This window comes from Corvus kubaryi, unplaced genomic scaffold (assembly GCF_017639235.1).
Source record: "Corvus kubaryi isolate FWS band 111438036 unplaced genomic scaffold, C.kubaryi_AGA036_p1.0 37392, whole genome shotgun sequence".
Taxonomy (NCBI): Eukaryota; Metazoa; Chordata; class Aves; order Passeriformes; family Corvidae; genus Corvus; species Corvus kubaryi.
Genome location: NW_024581131.1, coordinates 5,401,493 through 5,419,825, shown reverse-complemented (window position 1 = coordinate 5,419,825; position 18,333 = coordinate 5,401,493). Strand labels below are relative to the sequence as shown.

Below are 18,333 nucleotides of genomic sequence, written 5' to 3'. Positions count from 1 at the left end.
TCTTGCATTTACTACAAATCCTCAGTTCTGCACGTGTGCTCTTGAATACAGTAGATATGGATAAGTGATTCTGTACTGAATGGGTGTTTTTTTTGTCTTTTTAAGCCCTAAGCTTTTTGATTGTAGCAGTGAGGGAAATGGTGAGGAGTCTGTGTAGCCTGTTAATCTGCTGTTAGTGCTATCTTTCCTTTTTTTTGCATTTAGTTTTGTGCTATTTGCTGCTTACTCAGTATTTCCTGACAGGGGATGATTGTATGAGTACTTCCTTTTGCATTGGTAAATAGATGGCAAGAGGAAGGTTTCATCATCTACAGCCATCAGATTTTCACTCTTAATGGAGAATCCTTTTTATAGTCAAATTAAAAGAGAGGAGACAGGGTGGGTTCGGATGCAGGCTCTGTGCTAATGCCAGGCTTGAAAAGTGTGGTGGGGGTAGCCAGAGCATATTCCTGAAGTGGGACTGGTGGGAAAATGCAGAAAATGCTTTCAGCAACTTTTATGTGCTGAAACTTCTGTCTTTACAACCCCAAAACACACATAGCTTCTTGACTTCAGCTTAACTGCTGCTGCTAGGATTAGCCCAGGGAAAGGTTTAGAAATAGTCTTTCTGTTTCATAACAGTGATGTCAGAGCTCACCTGCACACTAAACTGGATGTAAAGCTGTTTGGGAAAAATCTGGGCTTGGAATCTTTCCAAAGGGAGGATGATATTTACACCCCAGCTAGCCAGGCTCTGTGAACACTGAGAACTAAACACACTGGCCACCAAGAAGGTGTTTTGGCACAGGAAGCTCAGCAGAAACCCTGCTTGTAGTGGAAAGACAAAAGTGTCTGCAGTTGGTGGTGTGTTCCCCTGCCAGATGTGGTTGGTGGAGGCCGGGTACACATTTGGGGCAGGCTGATGTTGGGTTGTAGGGTGATGGGCTGTTTGGGGCTCAGAGGGCCAGTGTGGCCTCAGGGCTGAAATAGGGGTGTATGGAGGCAAGGGGGAAGTCTTGTACCAGTCCTGTTTTGTCCTAGGCTGCTTGTGAGCCCTGAGTTTTGAGGCTGGCTGAGTGAGCAAAATTTCTTCTGACCTTCAGAAAGTGCTTGGGACCAGGGAAGTGCACAATTCTCACTGCAAGGAAGTGCCGGGGGAGGGGGGGTGCTCCAAATAGCAGAGTGGAAGTTTGTTCCTACCTAGACTGTTATGCTGAGATACATTGCCACTTACAGCTTTTTCTAGTCCCAGTTTAACCTGGTGCTCATTTATGACGTTTCAGAAGTGCTTCTGTGTGGTTTGCACCTGCACACCATCTCCCTGGCAGGGTTGGCAAGGCTTTTTCCTATTGACATGTACTTGTGGCTGAGAAGCTGAGGCAAAAATCTACCAGATTCCTCTTTCAGGTTGGTGCTGTGCCCTGTGAGGTACCAGCCTGCCCATCAATGAGCAAGGTGGTCAGCCCAGCCTCTGAAGTCATGGCTCAGAGGCAAGCAGCAGCTCCTGCAGCACCAAGCAAAGGAGTGAGCTGACAGCAGGCAGACAGCCTGCCCGGCAGACAGAGCTGGCTGATGGGCTGCTGCCATGCTGCTGTGGGGGGACCCTGCAGAGTGACTCTCCCCAGGTCATCTCTATTAGCCAGGGTTGCACTGTTTGGTTGTTCTCTAATGGGCCTCGTGCTCTTGGGCACAGCTGGCAAATGTGTCCTCTATGTGACACTGTCTTGTCTTCTGTTTAGCTAAAATTTAGCACTGGCATCCTGAAAGCTTCTTAAAGGATCATTTAGTGCTGTTTTTTATCTGCTAACTTGGTAGGTGATGTTTCCTGTGGCACAGGCAGCAGTTTTACAGGGGGAGAAGGCTCCTTTTTACTTGGTTGCTGCTCCTTGACTCTGTGGGAGCTGGTGTTAAGAAAGCCTCCCCTTTGGCTTCAAGGTGAATTTTCTCTCTGTATGCTTGTTTTCTGGGGCATGAAAGAGTTGTGAGGTTTAGCAACATTTCAGCATTCCTTTCCTACAGTGGTTGTGCAGTGTTTGCTTGCCTTCCTGTCTTGGCCAAAGAGTTATTGCACAGGAGCCTCTGGTGCAAAACTCTTTCCTGATGGCTTGACATGAAGAGCTGCCTTGCAGGTGGCTCCATGTGCTGATTTACCCTGTCTGTGTGCTTCTCTGGCGTGGATAAGTTGACCTAACTCATGCCTATGCTGCTCCCATGCTTGGCTTCTCTTCTGCAGATGTGGCCTCTAGTTTTCCCCCTTGTCTTTCTGTACTTGCCATTTCCCCTTTTGTGTCTGGTTAGGAAGCCAAGGGTCTGAGAGAGACCTTCTCCTTCAGCAGAGGGAGTAGAGAAAATGGTCTTGGTTGGCGTTTCAGCTGTCAGTCAATTTACACGTTGTTGGTTTGCCCCTGAAATTGGTTGGGATTCTCTTCCCCTGCTTGGAAAGAAGGAGGAAAGGGAATGCTCACTGTCTCTCTGATCAGTAGGGGAACATGGGGGCCGAGTGAGGCATTTCTAACCAAAATATGGATGAGGGGTCAGGGCCAAGAAAGGGTCAGCTAAGGTGACCTGCATCCATCTGAGGTCCCTGGACAAAAGTTATATCTTTGTCTTCTTTCTCCTCCATTCAGATCACAGACAGAACCGAGTCGCTGAACCGCTCAATACAGAAAAGGTATTTCTAGGGTTGGCCTCAGGGTAAAGCAGGTCACTTGCTGCAGGTGGAGATTGTCAGCAGGTCCTGCTGTGGGGAGGGGCAGGAGTGGCAGGCTGCCTGTGGCCCTCAAAGTCCTCCCTTCTGCCTGAGGCACTGGGGGAACACCTTAATCCTCCTCTCTGTTCTGCAGTAACAGCATAAAGAAGAGTCAGCCTCCTCTCCCTGTGTCGAAGATTGATGACAGGCTGGAGCAGTACACACAGGCTATTGAGGTGAGTTGCTGTGTTGTCTCTGCCCCCACCCTCCCAAGAGCCCTCTTTGCCGATGTTGCTCTCCCAGCATGCCTCTTAGCCTTACCATCTGGGAGATGACAGCTAAATTGTCTTCCCTTGGGTGGGAGCACTCCTTGCTCCTGTCTGTAGCTCCCTCCACAGCATAAAGTAGGTTTCTTTAGGAAGCTGTCCCATGCTTGTTTTTTCATGTTCTCTGCTTAAAGAGTGAGGGTATCTGACAGGAACTAGTAGGACTCTACAAGTCTCCTTTTACAACCCCTTATCTCCAAGGACCTTCCAATTACAGGGGTTAAAAATTAACAAGAGACACACTCTGATGGTGAACTGTCTCCATTTATTTTCCAGACCTCCACAAAGGCTCCAAAACCTGTCCGGCAGCCCTCTCTTGACCTTCCCACCACGAGCATGATGGTGGCCAGCACAAAAAGCCTCTGGGAGACTGGGGAGGTCACAGCTCAATCTGTCATGAAGCCCTCGCCCTGTAAGGTACGGCCCCTTGGAGGACTTGCCTTGCTTGTGCTGGAGGCAGGGGCACAATGTGCATTGTCCTTGTTTATCCTGTTGGTACATCTTGTTTGTTGGGCCTACAAGCTCCAAAGGTGTCTATACTAGAGATCTTCCAACATGTTGTAAGGTTTTGTACATTGGAGATTCAATTTTTTTTGGTAGGGTCCCCCACTGTTCCTTGGTGGTACATTTAGGAAAACCTCTGTGATGCTGGTTGAGGCTCTGATTTGAAATGGGAATAAAATCAGCTGGTGGGGAGAATGCATGTGTCTCCTGCAGGGGCTTGGGCTGAGCTCCAGTTGTCAAGCATGAAGTTGCATCTAGTACCAAAGTGAAAAATCTTGTAAACTTGGAAAATGCAGAGAGTGTTATATATTGCTCTCAGTGATTTCACTTTCTGGTTGTTGTGGGCGAAGCTGGTTCTGTAACAAGTTGGTTGCAAATCTGTGTTTATGAGAGCAGAATTCTTTACAGTAGAGAAGCCTTGATGTTTACATGTCCTAAATAGTTAATGAACTTAAGAAAATAAACATCTTGGAGCTAATTCAGACTCTTGTGGAAGAGTGATAAGAAAACATAGGACATACTGGGAACAGGAAGACATTTTCACAGTCATGGATTTTAGCTGCAGCTGTTATAGGTCAGATGATGTGATATTATAAATAAAAAAAAGGAGGTCAGATGTGTGGGTTGGAAATGGATGTGAACAAAGACACGTTCAGCAGCATTGGCAGTAAAGAGTAATGAGAGCATCATTTTCTCAGGATATCGTGGCTGGAGACATTGTGAGTAAAAGAAGCCTTTGGGAACAGAAGGGCAGTCCCAAGCCTGAGAGCAGTATCAAGGTGAGTTAGTGCCTGTGGGTGTGAGAGCACTTGCTCTGCTGAGAAAGAAAAGAGCTGGTGGCTGGGTTGGAAGTATTGAGAAGATGTTCTGCAGGGACAAGGGCTGCCTGTATCTATCAATGCAGTTGCATACTTCAGAGCTCTTCCTAACAGTGAACTGCTATTGGTTCAGCTCTAGTGAAAATGGGGGCAAAATTACTTTTATATCCAGTTATTCTGAAAGGTCTCTTGAGTAGCATGTTGTTCTCAGCCCATGAGCTGGGAGTCCCAGCCTTCTAGGCTCAAATCAAACTGCAAATTTGGGTAATTTTGCTCTTGTTATGCTTTTTAGCACTGAGAGTAAACAAAACATGCAAAACTAAATGGAACTGAACCTAAGACAGTATCACTTGCAGATGGATCTGGGGTTTTGTGGGAATGTTTGTAGAAATGTCTTCTAAAATGCAGCAAGCAGCTACTGCTTGACCTGTCTAGGCTGGGAGAGGAAGAGCAAAGTATCTTGTCAGTTCCTGTGTTGAAACTGCCAGTATCTGGTGAATCACACAGTCTCTTACCATGGATAAAAACAACCCTGGCTTGGGGGTCTGGGCTCTTACATGAGCCCTCCCTCACAATGCCTGCATTGCATCTTCTTTCCTATTGCATATCCTGTTCTGCTTGTATTACCTTGTGCTTGTAGAAAGTGGTGATGGATCTGTGCAGAGAGTTTGTGTGAAGGGGGCAGGAAGGGAGTACAGAACAGGCTGTGTCCAAGCTCCCTGGGATTAAAGGCGACTGCATCGTGTGCTCCTCTGGCTTCAGTTATTTGATTTTTGACTGCCTATTTAACGGAGAAAAATGCTGACTTTGGCTCTTCCTTTCTCTCCTGTTCAGTCCACTCCTTCTGGCAAAAAGTATAAGTTTGTTGCAACAGGCCATGGCCAGTACAAGAAGGTGTTGATAGACGATGCTGCAGAGCAATAGTATGTCTGGAGAACTCATTAACCAGGTAGGTGGGATATGACTCTGCACCGTGTATCAAACTCCTGGGCTGTTCTGGCAGGATGCTGGGCTTGTTTCTGCCAGCAGCACTTTGGGTGAGTTGGAAGGTGCTGTATGGGAACAGCTGGAGCCTTGCTTCTGGGCCTGACTCTCTGGGCTGGAACGGAATGGGTACCCAGCAGGGGTTGTTTTGGTCTCTGCCTTTCTGATCCTGCTAGGAAGCAGGATACCTCTGTTAGTTTAGTCTGCAGGGCAAGTCCCTGAGCTGCTGCTGCTTGGGTGAAGATGTGTTTGCCTTAGCTAGCTCAAAGGAACAGTCTCTTCTTCTGTCTTTCCTTATGCTCTCTTAAATTGCAAGGAGTAGATAGCTGAAGGTCATTCTGGCTGAGCGTGGGGGCTGATGTACTTCTGAAATTCAAATGTTTCTGGGGTTTAATTCCCAGATTTACTGAATTAATCAGGGAGAAAATGTCTAATGACTTCGGTAACCTCTTGGAAGCAGTCTATAATAAGGTTGTAGCAGGAAGGATGTGAATATCTGCTCTACTGGGTAGACCAACAGAGCAGAAAGGACTGTTCTCTGATGTGCAGCAAGGGGAAGGCAGAGCTGGGTTGCTGTCTCTGTGCTCTCTTGGAATGGTCTTTGGATCTCATGCTCCTATTGTGTTTATGCTCATAGATATCCTGGTGTTATCTTGAGTGGATGACAGTAGAGGGTTGTGGCAATAAGGAGGAATGGTGTAGAGGGAGGAGATAACTGGTTGGATCCAACTGGGCAGCATCTGGCACAATGAGTGGAGAGGAAGTTGAGGGTGAAAACAAGCTCATTCTCTTCTTTTTTCCTACTATAAAAAAGAAGCTTTATTTCATTGCCAAGGTTAAAATAGCTCTGCCTGCTACAAAACACCTTTTGTTTCTGAATACTTCAGGGGCCTGTGTTCCTTCTTTCCCCTCCGTCCCCCCCACCCTTAAGGAGCTGGTTTCTCAGTGTTGCATATTGTTGTTTGTTTAGGCTTGTTTTTTTCCTTTTGTAGTGCCCATTTAGAGAAGATGCCCTTTTGAATGCTGCTTGGAGATGGGCAGCAGTACAAGCCCAAGACTGCCCAAAGCTATGTTTTTAGCCCACAGAACTTGTATCTTCAACTTGCTTCTCTGCCTGTCACTTCAAGAAACCTATTATAAGGTTTTCCCCTTTGATCAATCTCCTCTTTTTCCTGAAGTCTGTTTCAGTGCACCAGGTGGGAACCTACTGAGCTTCAGTTCTCTACAGCAAACAGGTTTTGTTAGGTTGTCAGCAGGTTTTGTTTGCCCTACCCGAGTTTCTCTAAGCAGCTCAGATGAAAGTTCCTTTGGCTCTGGTCTTTGTCCAGCATCCTTTCTTGAAAGGCAGGATTGTCACAGGATGTCCTCTAGGATCCATCCAGCACTCCAGGCAGCCATAGCACAACACTGTTACCTTATGGGTTTGTTCACACGGAGGTATTGGGTTTTTTTTTTTACTGTAAATAGCAAAATGGCTGTGACAGCTGAGGGAGCTTGGCTTGTTTCTGTTCTTAGGTTCTTTGCTGTCTGTTTTGTATGCTGTGAGCTCCCTGCTCCCCAGCTCCTCCTCACATCTGAGTTAGATGCATCCTTTTTCCCTGCTACTGGATCACTGTCATGGCCTTTTTGCTCCCAAACCCTTCTGGCTCACCTCTGTCACTTGCTTTACACCACCTTACCAGCTTTCTAGTTGCTTAAACACAGGTGTGGTTTTCTCTCCTCCCCTCACTTCCTGAGCTGCAGGACCTCACTGCAGGCCATGGAGCAAGGGTTTTTCTGTAAGTATCAGTTTGGGGTCTTAGCAACTGCTTGATGCTGTTTGGCATTGAAAAATAACCAAACTCTGTGCCCCGTAGCATTCCCCTTCTCTGTCTCAGCACAGCAGCTCAGGCTGGAACACACTGCAGTGACTTCCAGTGCACAGCCTTTGGTGGAAATCTGTTGCTTACAGGGATATGTCCTCCCCTTTGTGATACTCTGATGTCAGGGTCTGTCTCTGCAGGACTTGCCATGCTTGCTGTGCGCCTCTGCCCTTTGCTTATGGGGTAAAAGTGTTAAACCATGCACCCAGACCTGCCTTCCTCTGTCTCCTTCCTTCTGCTTATGGCAATTGCTCTCCCCAGTGGCATTTCTGCATCCTTGATCCATGTGTAGTGGGGCTGGGGTGTGGATGCAGCCTCACTGGAAGCCTAGCAGATGCAAAAGCTAAGCCTTAGGGTGAGAGTGCTGATTTGCTCTGGGTGGTTGTCCTTGCTGCAGGACAAAAGCTGTTTTAAAGCACAAGTGCTGCTTAAACCACCTTCTCTGGCCAGATTTCCCTTAGCCTTCCAAATGTCATCGACATTGGCTGTTCTGCTTCATGCCAGTACTGTGGCTCTTGTGCATACAGGCCTTTGTGCAGAGGCATCCATCTGGCCATGCTGCAGCAAGGTGCCATTTATCACTCTGTGATAAAGGTTGCCTTTATCTGCATTACGTGTTTTACACTGCACTCTTTAAATTTTTGTTTGTGCTGCTGCGTGGATCTTTCTCTGTAGCCTTCTCTTGCAGCAATGTTAAATTATCCTGCAGAGGCTTACCTAGGATCCACTTGTGGTTACTGGCACATTTCTAACCTCTTCTTATCTTTTTCTTTGAAAACTGGGGGTTTGAAGAAATCCCCACTCTAGATAATTGGGTTATTCTTCCTACTTGTTTTTTGCCCTTTGGGTAGGGAAGGGGTTACAAAATAGAGATAAGACTGGCAAAGTGAAAACTTAAGTGAAGGTTTGTTAACTGAACTGCTCTTATAGCATCACTGTGAAATAGGAAAACTTCAAAAAGGCAAAAGGGGCTCTTTGCTTTGTTTCTAAGTCTGCTTGCAGTTTGGCTTGAGGAAATATTGGTCAGTTCCATATCCTCTGCACATGAAAAAGGAGTCTCTGTACACAGCTCTTTATACTCTATTTGGACTAAACACAGCAATCTTACATTAGCTGTATAGGAACACCCCAGCATATGACCAAGTCCCTTGTGAAACAGAAATAACTGATCTCCCAGCTTTCATGCTCACAGGCCTGCTGGCCAGTGGAGTTGCAAAGGGTGACTGTAGTACTGGAAAGCACAGCTGTCCCTGTGGATGGGCAGAGTTGGGGATTTTCCTTTAAATAGCCTTTTTTCAGGACATCAGGGACAAGCAGGTATGCAACTGTCATGATGCTCACCCTGAAAATGAGACTACATATGGTTAGCAGAACCCCTCAGAAACCAGCACCTTGTTAAATACAGAGTTGGATACCCACATGGTAAAGCAGGGTCTTGTTGGTTATCATGGAAACATTAACCATCAGCTGTTGTGGAGAAAATGTGGTAAAATACGTAACAGAACTTGACTAGTGAAAAAAAACTATTCTTCTGTGCATTATTATATTTAGTAGACTGGCCTAGGAGGATGTCAAATGATGACTGTTTTGTTAGGCAGGAATTGCTTGGTGAGAGCAGGATGTCTTCTGCTGTCTCTTGTGTGTACCTTGGGTGAAAGAATGAGTTTCCATTTTGTTCTCAGCAAATGGGTGTGGGTACACTTTGAGTAGAGAAGATAAAATGGATTATATGTATCCTTTTCAAGTTTGGTGTCTAAGACTCCCTGGAGATGTGGAGCAACCCAGATTCCTTCCTCTCATCTGCAACTGCTGCTGTTTCTAGCATCTATCTCTGTCTTAGATAAATGCAACAAAAAAAAAAATCAGATTCCATTATCCTCCTCTAAACTGGTCTTTCTTTCTGTAGGCAACTCATCCTTTTCACTGTGTGCCTCCCCTTCCTTCACCCTGTTACTGTGTCTAGTGATTGTTGCTGACTCTTCTTAAAACAGGTTCCTGTTTGTTTTCCTGTGACCTGTGGATGTGGTAGTTACGCATTTAAGCTTTTAAACATATGGAGAGTAACCCCTAAACCTGCAGCATGGGGCTGCTGGCTTGGAGGGGATTTATTTAATTTCCTTTTTTCCCTTACACTTGGCTCCACTGGGCAGTAAACTCGGTCATAGGTGCCCTCTTGCTTGGTGCCCTGTAGGAACCTTGAGGCGTGGAGCTGCCTGGCTTCAGTTGACTGACCATCCTGATGCCGTTCTGTTGAAGCTCTTGGTGTGCTCCTCGGCCACGTTGGGTCGGAAGCGGCTCACCTCAAACACAGTGCTGATCTTTGTCATGGGTTTGGCAGCCAGCTCCTTCAGTTTCCGGGCATCAAAACGTGGCTTGTGTAGAAGGATGGGTAAGCGGCGGGGAAGAAAGATTCTTTCTTCCTTCTGTGCCTTCTTCTCTTCTGCTTGCTGCTTCCTCTGCTTAGTGAGTGTCACCTGGTATAAAATGGCATCCCACATTCTCATGGCTTTTGATTTAACCAGCATGCAGTCTTGCTTGATGACTGCTTTAGCAGTGTCCTCTTTATTCCCTTCTTCCTGTTCCAGCTTTTCTGGCTTGGACTCTGGGAAGTTGGTTGCTTCTGGCTGCACCATCAAGTGCTTCCTGAGGCGATGCCAGCCACTGGCACCGGTTCCAGGAGGTCTTGCTGCTTCTCCTGATGATGGTGCTGGCTCAGCCTTGGGAGGACAGCTGGTGCTGGGTAAGCTGGGGGTCAGCTGGGCTTCGGTGCCATGTTCTGCCTTGGTGTCTGGGGAGGTGGACCCGGTCCCATCAGCTTGTGCTGGAGTTGCTGGGTGTGCTTGCCTCCAGGGAGTGCTGGATGTTGATGGTTTTAGCATGTCTTTGTCTTTCTTGGGTAATTCAGGAGCTGTCTCTGATCCAGCTATTTCGGCATTGCTTCCATGGGTTGTAGGCTTATTGGTGTGGGCATCAGAGGTGCTGGGCTTCTCAGTAGGAACAGGCTTGAGAGCTTGATCAGGAGGCTCTGCCTCTGCAGCAGGAAGGAGGGGAGGTTCCAGCAAGGGGGGAGCGTTCTTGCTGTCTTTAAGTGAGGTGGGTGTCTGCTCTGGAGATGGTTCAGAGCTCCTTGTTTGAGGTGCTGGGGAAGTAGGCCTTTTGTCTTCGTGGCTGACAGTTCCTTGGGTCGGGTTTGGTGTGGGAATCTTAGCCCTGGGTGGCTTGACACTGTGGAAGTAAGTGTTCACCTTGGTGGCATAGGTAACATCTGGTGCCCTTTCTTTACTGGGTGTACTGGAAGAAGGCTGGGGGAAAACAGATACTGAAGGGTTGGATGGAGAGGGAAGGTGGGACCCCATGCCTTCAGGCTGCTGTGGAGTCTCAGGAGGTCCTGGCTTCTGTAGCAGGGGCATGGCCGAGGAGGTTGTGAGCTTGACATGTTCAGCGATGCGCCGCTGCTCGGTGACCTTCAGTGCGAAAGGCTTCCCCTTTCGGAAGGGGGAGGGGGCGCGGTGGTTGACGGGCCTGATGGAGAGGGGGGTTGGCAGGGGGTCAGAGGGGGGTGCTGTGGTTTCAGGGGCCTCTGCTGGGGCAGCGCTCTCAGCACGCTCTTGGTCGGGGCTGGCTTCGTTCACAGGCGAAAGGCTGGAGCGGAAGGCCTTGCCCTGCTCTGAGGTGAGGATGGCGTTCTTCCTGGCTGCCTTCTTCAGCAGCCGCTGCAGCCGCACGTTGTCCTTCCTGGGCTTTGGTAGGGTGGGAGGGGGAGAAAGGGGGTGGTGGATGGGAACAGGCTGGGTGGAGGATGATACTGTTATCAGCATTGTCATTTCCTGCAAGAAAAGACCCAAGTTTAGAGTTGGTGTGGGCTTAGCCCTGGGCAGGATTCGGAAATATTTATACACAGGTCCTCCTCTTCCTCTCTCTAAAAGCTACGAATATGGAGTCAATACTGTGGGAGAAGAGCATCAGTCTTGGCTTTGTTACTCTCCTGAGGTAACCTCAGCTGGTCTTGAGGGTGGGTGTGGCAGGGCAAGAAACGTCCTGGGGGAAGATGTATTGCCAAACCTGGAGCCCTCCCGCTCCTGGCATTAGCACAGGGAGAGCTCCTGGGAACCCCAGACGTTCATGTCTTGGCAAGTCCTAATGGGATTTGGAAGGAAATGTCAAGGGAAACAAAGTGGGTTTGAAATTTTGAAGCTTTGAAACATCTCCAGAGGCAAAAAGCAGGAATGTTTCATGGCTTTCCAAATTTCGGTTATTAATACTCTGATACAATGTTACATACAACAGAACAGCCATAAACTACATGTCATTTGAATCAAAGTCAACACTGGCTGATTGATTTCAGCTGGCATGAAGACACCCCTGTGAAATGCAGGGCTTCTCAAAAGCTCTGTTTATCACTGAGGAAGTGTTTTGTCACAGCACTGACTCTGGCTGGTCTCTTCTTGCTGCATGAAGCACAGGGACAACATTTTCCTCCAAGATAAAACCAAATTTTCTCTTTCCCTTGGGAAGCTTTGCCACTGTCTTGCCTTTATCACTCCTTCTTGAGTGAAGGAGAAATGGCTTGTGCTCTGGGTCAGGTCTTAGCTCCAATGGCATCTGCAGCCCTTTGGCCAGCGCTGGGCTGCTCCTGCAGGGGTGCATGGCTGCTTTTCCTGCTGTTTGTTGCTAACTCATCACCGCCTCCTTTCTCCTGAGTGCTGGTCAGTGGAGCTCAGTGACCACTGTTCAGGTGAGCACAGTGGAGCTAAGGGTCTGTGTTGGGGATAGAAAGATTAAACTAGTCTGTTCTCTCCTTTCTCTTCCTAAGCAAGCTGGGGAGCACCGAACAGCCTCTGACCTGCAATGACTCTGGCAGCCCCAGGAAGGAAATCTGACTCTATCCTGGATCCTGCTCAGCACAGAGTTGCTGAGTTTTGCTATGAAATGAGGCATAAATCACTGAGCCCCTTAATCCCTGGTGCTGGGTGCAACTGAGCATCCTGAAACAAGGAAGAGGAGGGCAGGGTGATGATGTCAGGCTTGCCCAGGGGGGCTGTTTATTTCATGTGCTGTGTTCTGTTCTTCGTGGCTCCTAGCCTGCTTAATGTGGGTGTGTAACATGATACCTACTGTTCGGGAAACTATCCTGAATAGAACTCTGAAAAGTGCAGAACAGCTATTTGTGCTTGAGTGCCCAGTGCTGGCTTTGGGCTTGCAGTGCTGCTGTCAGCACTGGGCTGGGAAGGTGATCCCTACCCAGCAAGCAGGTGGTGTGTCTGCCAAAACTGGTTGGGGATGGGGCGAGAAGGATGACTTTTATTTTTTAAAAGCAGCAGCAAATAAAAGCACTGAAGAAGTGGCATGTTGAGGTCAAAGCTTCAAGGTCAAGCCCTCACCATGGTAGATGAGCTGCCCTCCAGAGCAGAGGCTGTGGTGGGCAAGGTAGAGGCAGTGTCTAGCAAGTGGTGCACTCAGTACCAGAAAGTCATGGATCTGTTGGAGCAAGTCCTGAGGAGGACCACAAAAATGATCAGAGGGATGGAACACTTCTATGAGGACAGGCTTGAGAGAGTTAGGGTTGTTCATCCTGGAGAAGAGAAGGCTCTGGTGAGACTTTATTGTGGCCTTTTAATATGTGAAGAGGGCTTGTAAGAAAGATGGGGAAAGGCATTTCAGTAGGGTGTGTTGCAATAGGACAAAGGGTAAAGCTTTTAAACTAAGAGGGTAGATTCACACTAGATATAAGGAGGAAGTCTCTTTTTATGATGAGGGTGGTGAAACACTGGGACATGTTTCCCAGAGAGGTGGTGCATGCCCTGTCCCTGGAAACATTCAAGGTCAGGCTGGATGGGGTCTGAGCAGCCTGATTTAGTTGCAGATGTCCTTGCTTATTGCATGGGTGTTGGATTAGATGACCTTTAAAGGTCCCTTTCAACTAAAGGTCCCATTCAAGCTATTCTATCATTCTATGATTTACTTTAGCTGTAGGCATGAGAGACCTGCTGTTTCTGTGAGGGGGCTTGGAGGGGATTTGTGTCAGCTGGGGGTGACAACTGTTGGGCATTCCCAGTGTCTTATCAGCTTCATTCCTTAGGCACAAGGCCGTGATTAGGATTTGCTTTGTTCCAGGATCTACTCTTAAAAGCAAGACTGCAGTGTCCCAAAAAAGGCTGAGAGCCTGCCCATTCCTTTTTCACATACCTGCTTTCCTCCCCAGCCTCATGGGTATTTTAGATTCTTCTGGGTCAGAAAGCCAAAATCTCTGTTTGGAGGGACATGTAGGTATTTTTGTGTGACACTACTCTGACTCTGTGTAGAAATTGGTACTTGCTTGTGGGGTTTTTTGTGCCTTTTAAAAAAAAAAATCTCCTGAAGGGTGAGCAAATACCTACATCTGATGGTAGGATTTATTGTGGAATGACTTAACCTGTTCCTGTTTAATGTGGTCCTATGGACAGCCTGTACTACAAGATGAGCTATGGTCCAGTAGCACTGGTAAACCTGATTTATAAGGTTGACCTGCTTCAGGCTTGTGTTGGGAATACTAAAGAGGCAGGGCAGTGAACTTCCCAACTGCTCATCTGCTGTTGGAGTGTTTTCCTTGTCCTATGGACTGCTGCACTCCAGAAAAATGCAGCTTCCCACATGAGTCAGAGAAGGATCTTGCCTGGGATTTGCTACAAACTGCCAGATGCTACTGAGGAGGGCATGGGGGCTCAGAGTGGAAAGTTTAGTATGCACACACCAGGAAAATCCCTCTGCTCCCAAAGTCAGAGGCTGCTTCATGCTGTATAGCCTCAAGATTTGTTGTCCCTTACAATAGTCTGTGCTCTTAAAATGACTCTTGCTGCTCTCTCAGCATCCCATCTGACTTGAAACGTGCTGTGCTATGGGTGTTGGAGACCTTATGGGCGCTAACTTCCATGGCATGTGACTGTATTGGAATCTGTGTGCTTGACTAATAGAGCAGTGAGATGCTAAGAGACAGCAAAAGGAAATCAGCTGTTAATTTATTTGTCTTCCCTGTCATGCCTGGCTTTGTTTTGAGTCTCCTTCAGAACTTTGTGTGCTCAGGAGAAATTCTGCAACAGGGAATATTTGTCTTCCCCTTTGCCACCTAATGAAGCAAAAGTAAAGGGACAGACTTGCTTTATTGCAGTGGAAAGGCTGGAGCTGAAAACCCAGGGACAACAAGGGAAGCACTGCCTGAGAAACTTGTGTGGGTTTGTGATAGGCTAGAAGGAACTGAACCTAGAAGTCAGGAGGCTTTCAAAGGGTTAAGTTTGCCTGCTGCTGGTTGAGTTCTCATGGGTGGATGGGTGCTCACCTACTCTTGGACCCCAACTGTTCCCCTGACTTGGCTCCATTTGCAATCAGCCCCAAATCAGGAATAGTGGGGAGAGTGTCAGCATGCAGGAGTCATTTATCAAGTGATGGAAAAGTCATTTGTGTGCTGAAGTCCCTGGGCTGCACCAGCTGTCGTGCGTGGAGCAGATGGAGAGCTGCAGGAACCCAACACCGCTGCAGATGGTCCCAAACAGAGCTGCGGCTGCCAGGGGCTGTGGGAACGCTCTCTGCTTTAGTGGCTTTCTTGGGCTTGGGAGGAAGCCTGCTAATCTCCTTCTTGGGGTGGCAGACAGCGTGGCAGGAGTGCAGCCGTGACCTCTGCTGGGTGTGCAGCCCTTGGCATCTCCTCTGCCATGAGCATGGCTCATTTATGCCAAAGGCTTACGGGTGGCCTGATTCACAGGGCTTTGTGAAAATGGGTGGGAGAAACCCCCTGTAATTGCTAGAGAAGATACAGCTTCTGTATAGCCTGGGGTATTGCTCATGAGAGGCCAAATGGTATCTATAACCTTGTGTTTTCTTGTCTTGCAGCTGAGCTTGGTCCTGGCTCGATGCAACCCTCCATGCCACTATTTCCTCTGCTTCACAGAAGATAATTGAAGGATGTTTCTCTTCTCCTGACTGCTGTTAGTCTGCTTTGGGTACAGCCTGACTCCTCTTGGGGTTTGAGCAACACCCCACACTGCCTCCAGATGGATGAAAGGAACTCGATCAGCTGGCAAAACTCATCATAACTTTCTATGTGACTCTTTGGCTTTTTTTTTTTTTTTTTCTTAAGTGTCTCTCTGGTGTGGAGATGAGAGGCTGTATCTCTGTTCCCTCCCCTTAAGTGTTGGAAGAGAGGGATCTGCTGCCCTGCTCAGCAGGCAAGGGTTTTGTTATGTGATTAAGAATTCCTCCTTTTGTGGCCCTTGGTGGCTGGGTGGTGGCAGCGAGAGAGCTCAACAAAAATCTGGTAGAAGAATTGGTGTTTGAAAGGAGGGCAGTGGGCAGGTCCTGAGTGTGAGAAGACTGCAAGGAGAGTGTGATGAGAGTGCAAGGACTACTTGTCACCCTGTTGGTGCCAGCTGTGGGTAAAGTCTTCCCCTGTTTATGATGCAGCCTCTGTCCCTCTACATCATCTGCTTTGAGGGACTTCCATCTACTGGTCTCTGTGTACATCAAATTGCATTCAATTTAGTCCTTTTTTTTCCTTTAGTTCCCAGATCATTCTTTAATCACAGTTATGTACCCATGCCAAGATGTTTCTGCCACTTTTCTGTCTCAGCAGGACAATAGCAGCTTTGTTTCAAATAGCTGCTGCCTTCCTCTGCCTAAGATGGATTGGAGGTTTCCTTTCTCAGGTGAGGAGTGCTGACCACTGGTATTATCTCCCCTCTCTGGGAGAGTGATTTGCTTATTCTCTAACCTGTGGGCTCCAGTGCCAGTGACTGAAACACTTCTAAAAGTCAGATGTGGTGGCATCTTGATCACTTGCCAGCTGTGCTCCTGAAGCTGAGCAGGCTATCTGGGAAGTGGGTGCTGCTCTTGTGCTGGAAGCTATCTTGGTGAAATGGCATCCCAGTGAATTGTTTGTGGAGACCAAGGCTTGCTGTGAACTTGAGGAAACTGAGTCCCAAGAGTGGCATTTCTGGCCTTGGGCCTGAGGTCTGCAAATCAGCTTCTAGGGTTGTTTCTGAACTCTCCCATGTCTTCATATTTCATGGTGTTAACATGTCCCCCAGCCCCTCTTTAAAGTCTCATTCCTACCTTACTCCCATGTCAACATAATTTGCAACTTGTTTCTACCCTCCTGGAGGGAGGGCAGCTTGTTTCTCCTCCTGCATCAGTGTGCTTTCTGCTTAAAACTTTCTGCCCCCAGATTTTTTTTTTTTTTGTAAGCATTTAATAAAATTTGAAGAAGATGTTGTAATGATGGCAACTCTGAGAATTTTGTTCATGTAGGAGTCTCTGCAGCAAAGCTGTCTTCCAAGACCTTGAAGCTCTCTGCTTGAACGTGAGGTGGAAGAGAAGCATCAGTCTGAGTGACAAGAAGAAAAGGAAAGGGGCTTTCTGTGTGCCTGCCCCATTTAGATCCTTGTTATTTTGTTGCATTTTTCATTGGGGGTAATTGCCTGTAAATGGGGAAGGAGTAGTGCTTGGGTGCAGCCTGCAGAGACTTCCTGGGGAGTGATCAGCTAGGAGAAGCACAGAGCTTAGCTCCCCAGGTAATAGAGTTGAGCAACATCATGGGCTTCAACCAAAATCACTGGTGATGTCAGCTATAAAAAAAAAAAAGGAAAAAAAAATTTCCTCTGTATACTGCTAATCCAGCTTTGATAAGGTCAGTATAGCTGTCTGTCCTGGAACCCAGCACACAAATGAGCTGATGACTCCATCTACCTTTTTATGGAAAACCTTTTTATGGGGGTGACCTTCCAAGTAATAACACTTTTATGGTGTAGAGACGATGAAGAGTTTCTGCTATCCTAACACTTCAGGAAAGCGTAGGTAAGGAAGGAGATAATTCCAATGTAGCTTCTTATCTTTCTGCTGATTGGTACCTTTGTTCTCTCCATCCTGTGCTTCTGAGAGGTAGGAATTCAAGGAGTCCTGTGTTCTTCAAAGCACTGAGCAGCATGGCTCCATTTTCCTCCCTTCAGCCCTTCCTCTGCTGTGCTGGGATTTTCAAGTGAGGCTGGAGCAGGAGCAGTGTGGTGCACGGAGATGTTCTGGCTTGAGGTGAAAACAGCACTACTTTGCATGTGTGCAAACTGGTTGCACCAATTTTTCAACACAGTTCTGTATCTGGGTGGGTGGAAATGATGGCTGAAAACTTCTCCAGTTACTATTCCTGTGCCCTGCCAATTTTGAGAGGGCAGAGAAGGCCCCAAAGGCAGTTTGTGTGAGATTCCTTCTCTAAGGAGGGTTAATTTGCAGAGTGTATTTTCTCCACTTAAAGCCCACAGGGACCTAGATGTGGTTTCAATAAACAAGTGCTGTAATTCAGGATCTGGTCACAGCAGAGAAGTGAGAAGGTTGTGGGAGACCAGAGCTCTCTAGTGGTAGTCAGGAACAAGGGAAAGAACTGTCTCGGAGCAAGTGCGTGCAGCTCTTTACAAGGTACTTATGTCTGCCAGGGGAAGTGTTTCCCCAGCTAAATTGGCTTTATGATGTGCTGTTTCTCCTCCCAAAGTAACATGGTGGGTGTGCACAAGGTGGTGGGAGTGGCAGTGGGGTTACCAGAAGGGTGAAACCTCCCCAACAAGAAAAGAAGGGATGCTGCAGCCCAGATACGCTGGATGTGCATCTTGGGCAATGCTAGGAGGGGATGAGGGGAATGGAGGCTCATCTCTTCCCTCAGCAGGGAACTCTAGGGACGTGGGGCTGATTTTGTGAGTGAAGGAGAGCAGGCTGGTGCCACTCTGCAGCAGTGACTGGCCTGGTGTTAGTCAGTAGCTGACTGCTTCCTGTCTTTGTTCATTTTTCACAGCACTGTGGTTTTTGCAGCACTGGCATCTCAGAGGCTTTTGCTATGAGACCTTAGCTCTGTCTTCTCCTGAGACTGCTGCATTTTGAGCATAATAAGGACAAACTGTCACACTGAGTGAGTCTTGCAGGATTAGTCTTGCTCTCAAAGCCTGGTGGGAGAGGAGTGATGCTTTCCTGGTCCCTGTATCTGCTGGCTGCCTGCATCCCCTATGCTGCCATGCTTCCCCAAATTACCATCCTGTTGGCAGTGTCCAAAAAGAGGGACTGGGAACCTCTGTGTGGGCTGTCAGTGCTCTGAACTAGGGGCATACCTTGACGCGTTGCTTCACTACAATTTCTTCTTTACCCATCTTGCCTAGATTATATGC

At 47.8% G+C, this 18,333-nt stretch overlaps 1 protein-coding gene across 2 annotated transcripts in view; it reads left to right on the top strand.

Moving 5' to 3' along the window:
* The window catches only part of LSP1 (lymphocyte specific protein 1), a 48,654-nt gene extending 32,248 nt beyond the window's left edge, over positions 1 to 16,406 (top strand). For both annotated transcript variants that reach the window (XM_042038223.1, XM_042038224.1), the window contains exons 6-11: positions 2,607 to 2,650; positions 2,823 to 2,904; positions 3,271 to 3,411; positions 4,197 to 4,277; positions 5,151 to 5,265; positions 15,026 to 16,406. In XM_042038223.1, the coding sequence (XP_041894157.1) occupies positions 2,607 to 2,650; positions 2,823 to 2,904; positions 3,271 to 3,411; positions 4,197 to 4,277; positions 5,151 to 5,240 (438 nt within the window). In that variant the 3' untranslated portion in view covers positions 5,241 to 5,265; positions 15,026 to 16,406. The remainder of the gene's footprint in view (positions 1 to 2,606; positions 2,651 to 2,822; positions 2,905 to 3,270; positions 3,412 to 4,196; positions 4,278 to 5,150; positions 5,266 to 15,025) is intronic.
* The last annotated feature ends 1,927 nt before the right edge of the window (positions 16,407 to 18,333 follow it).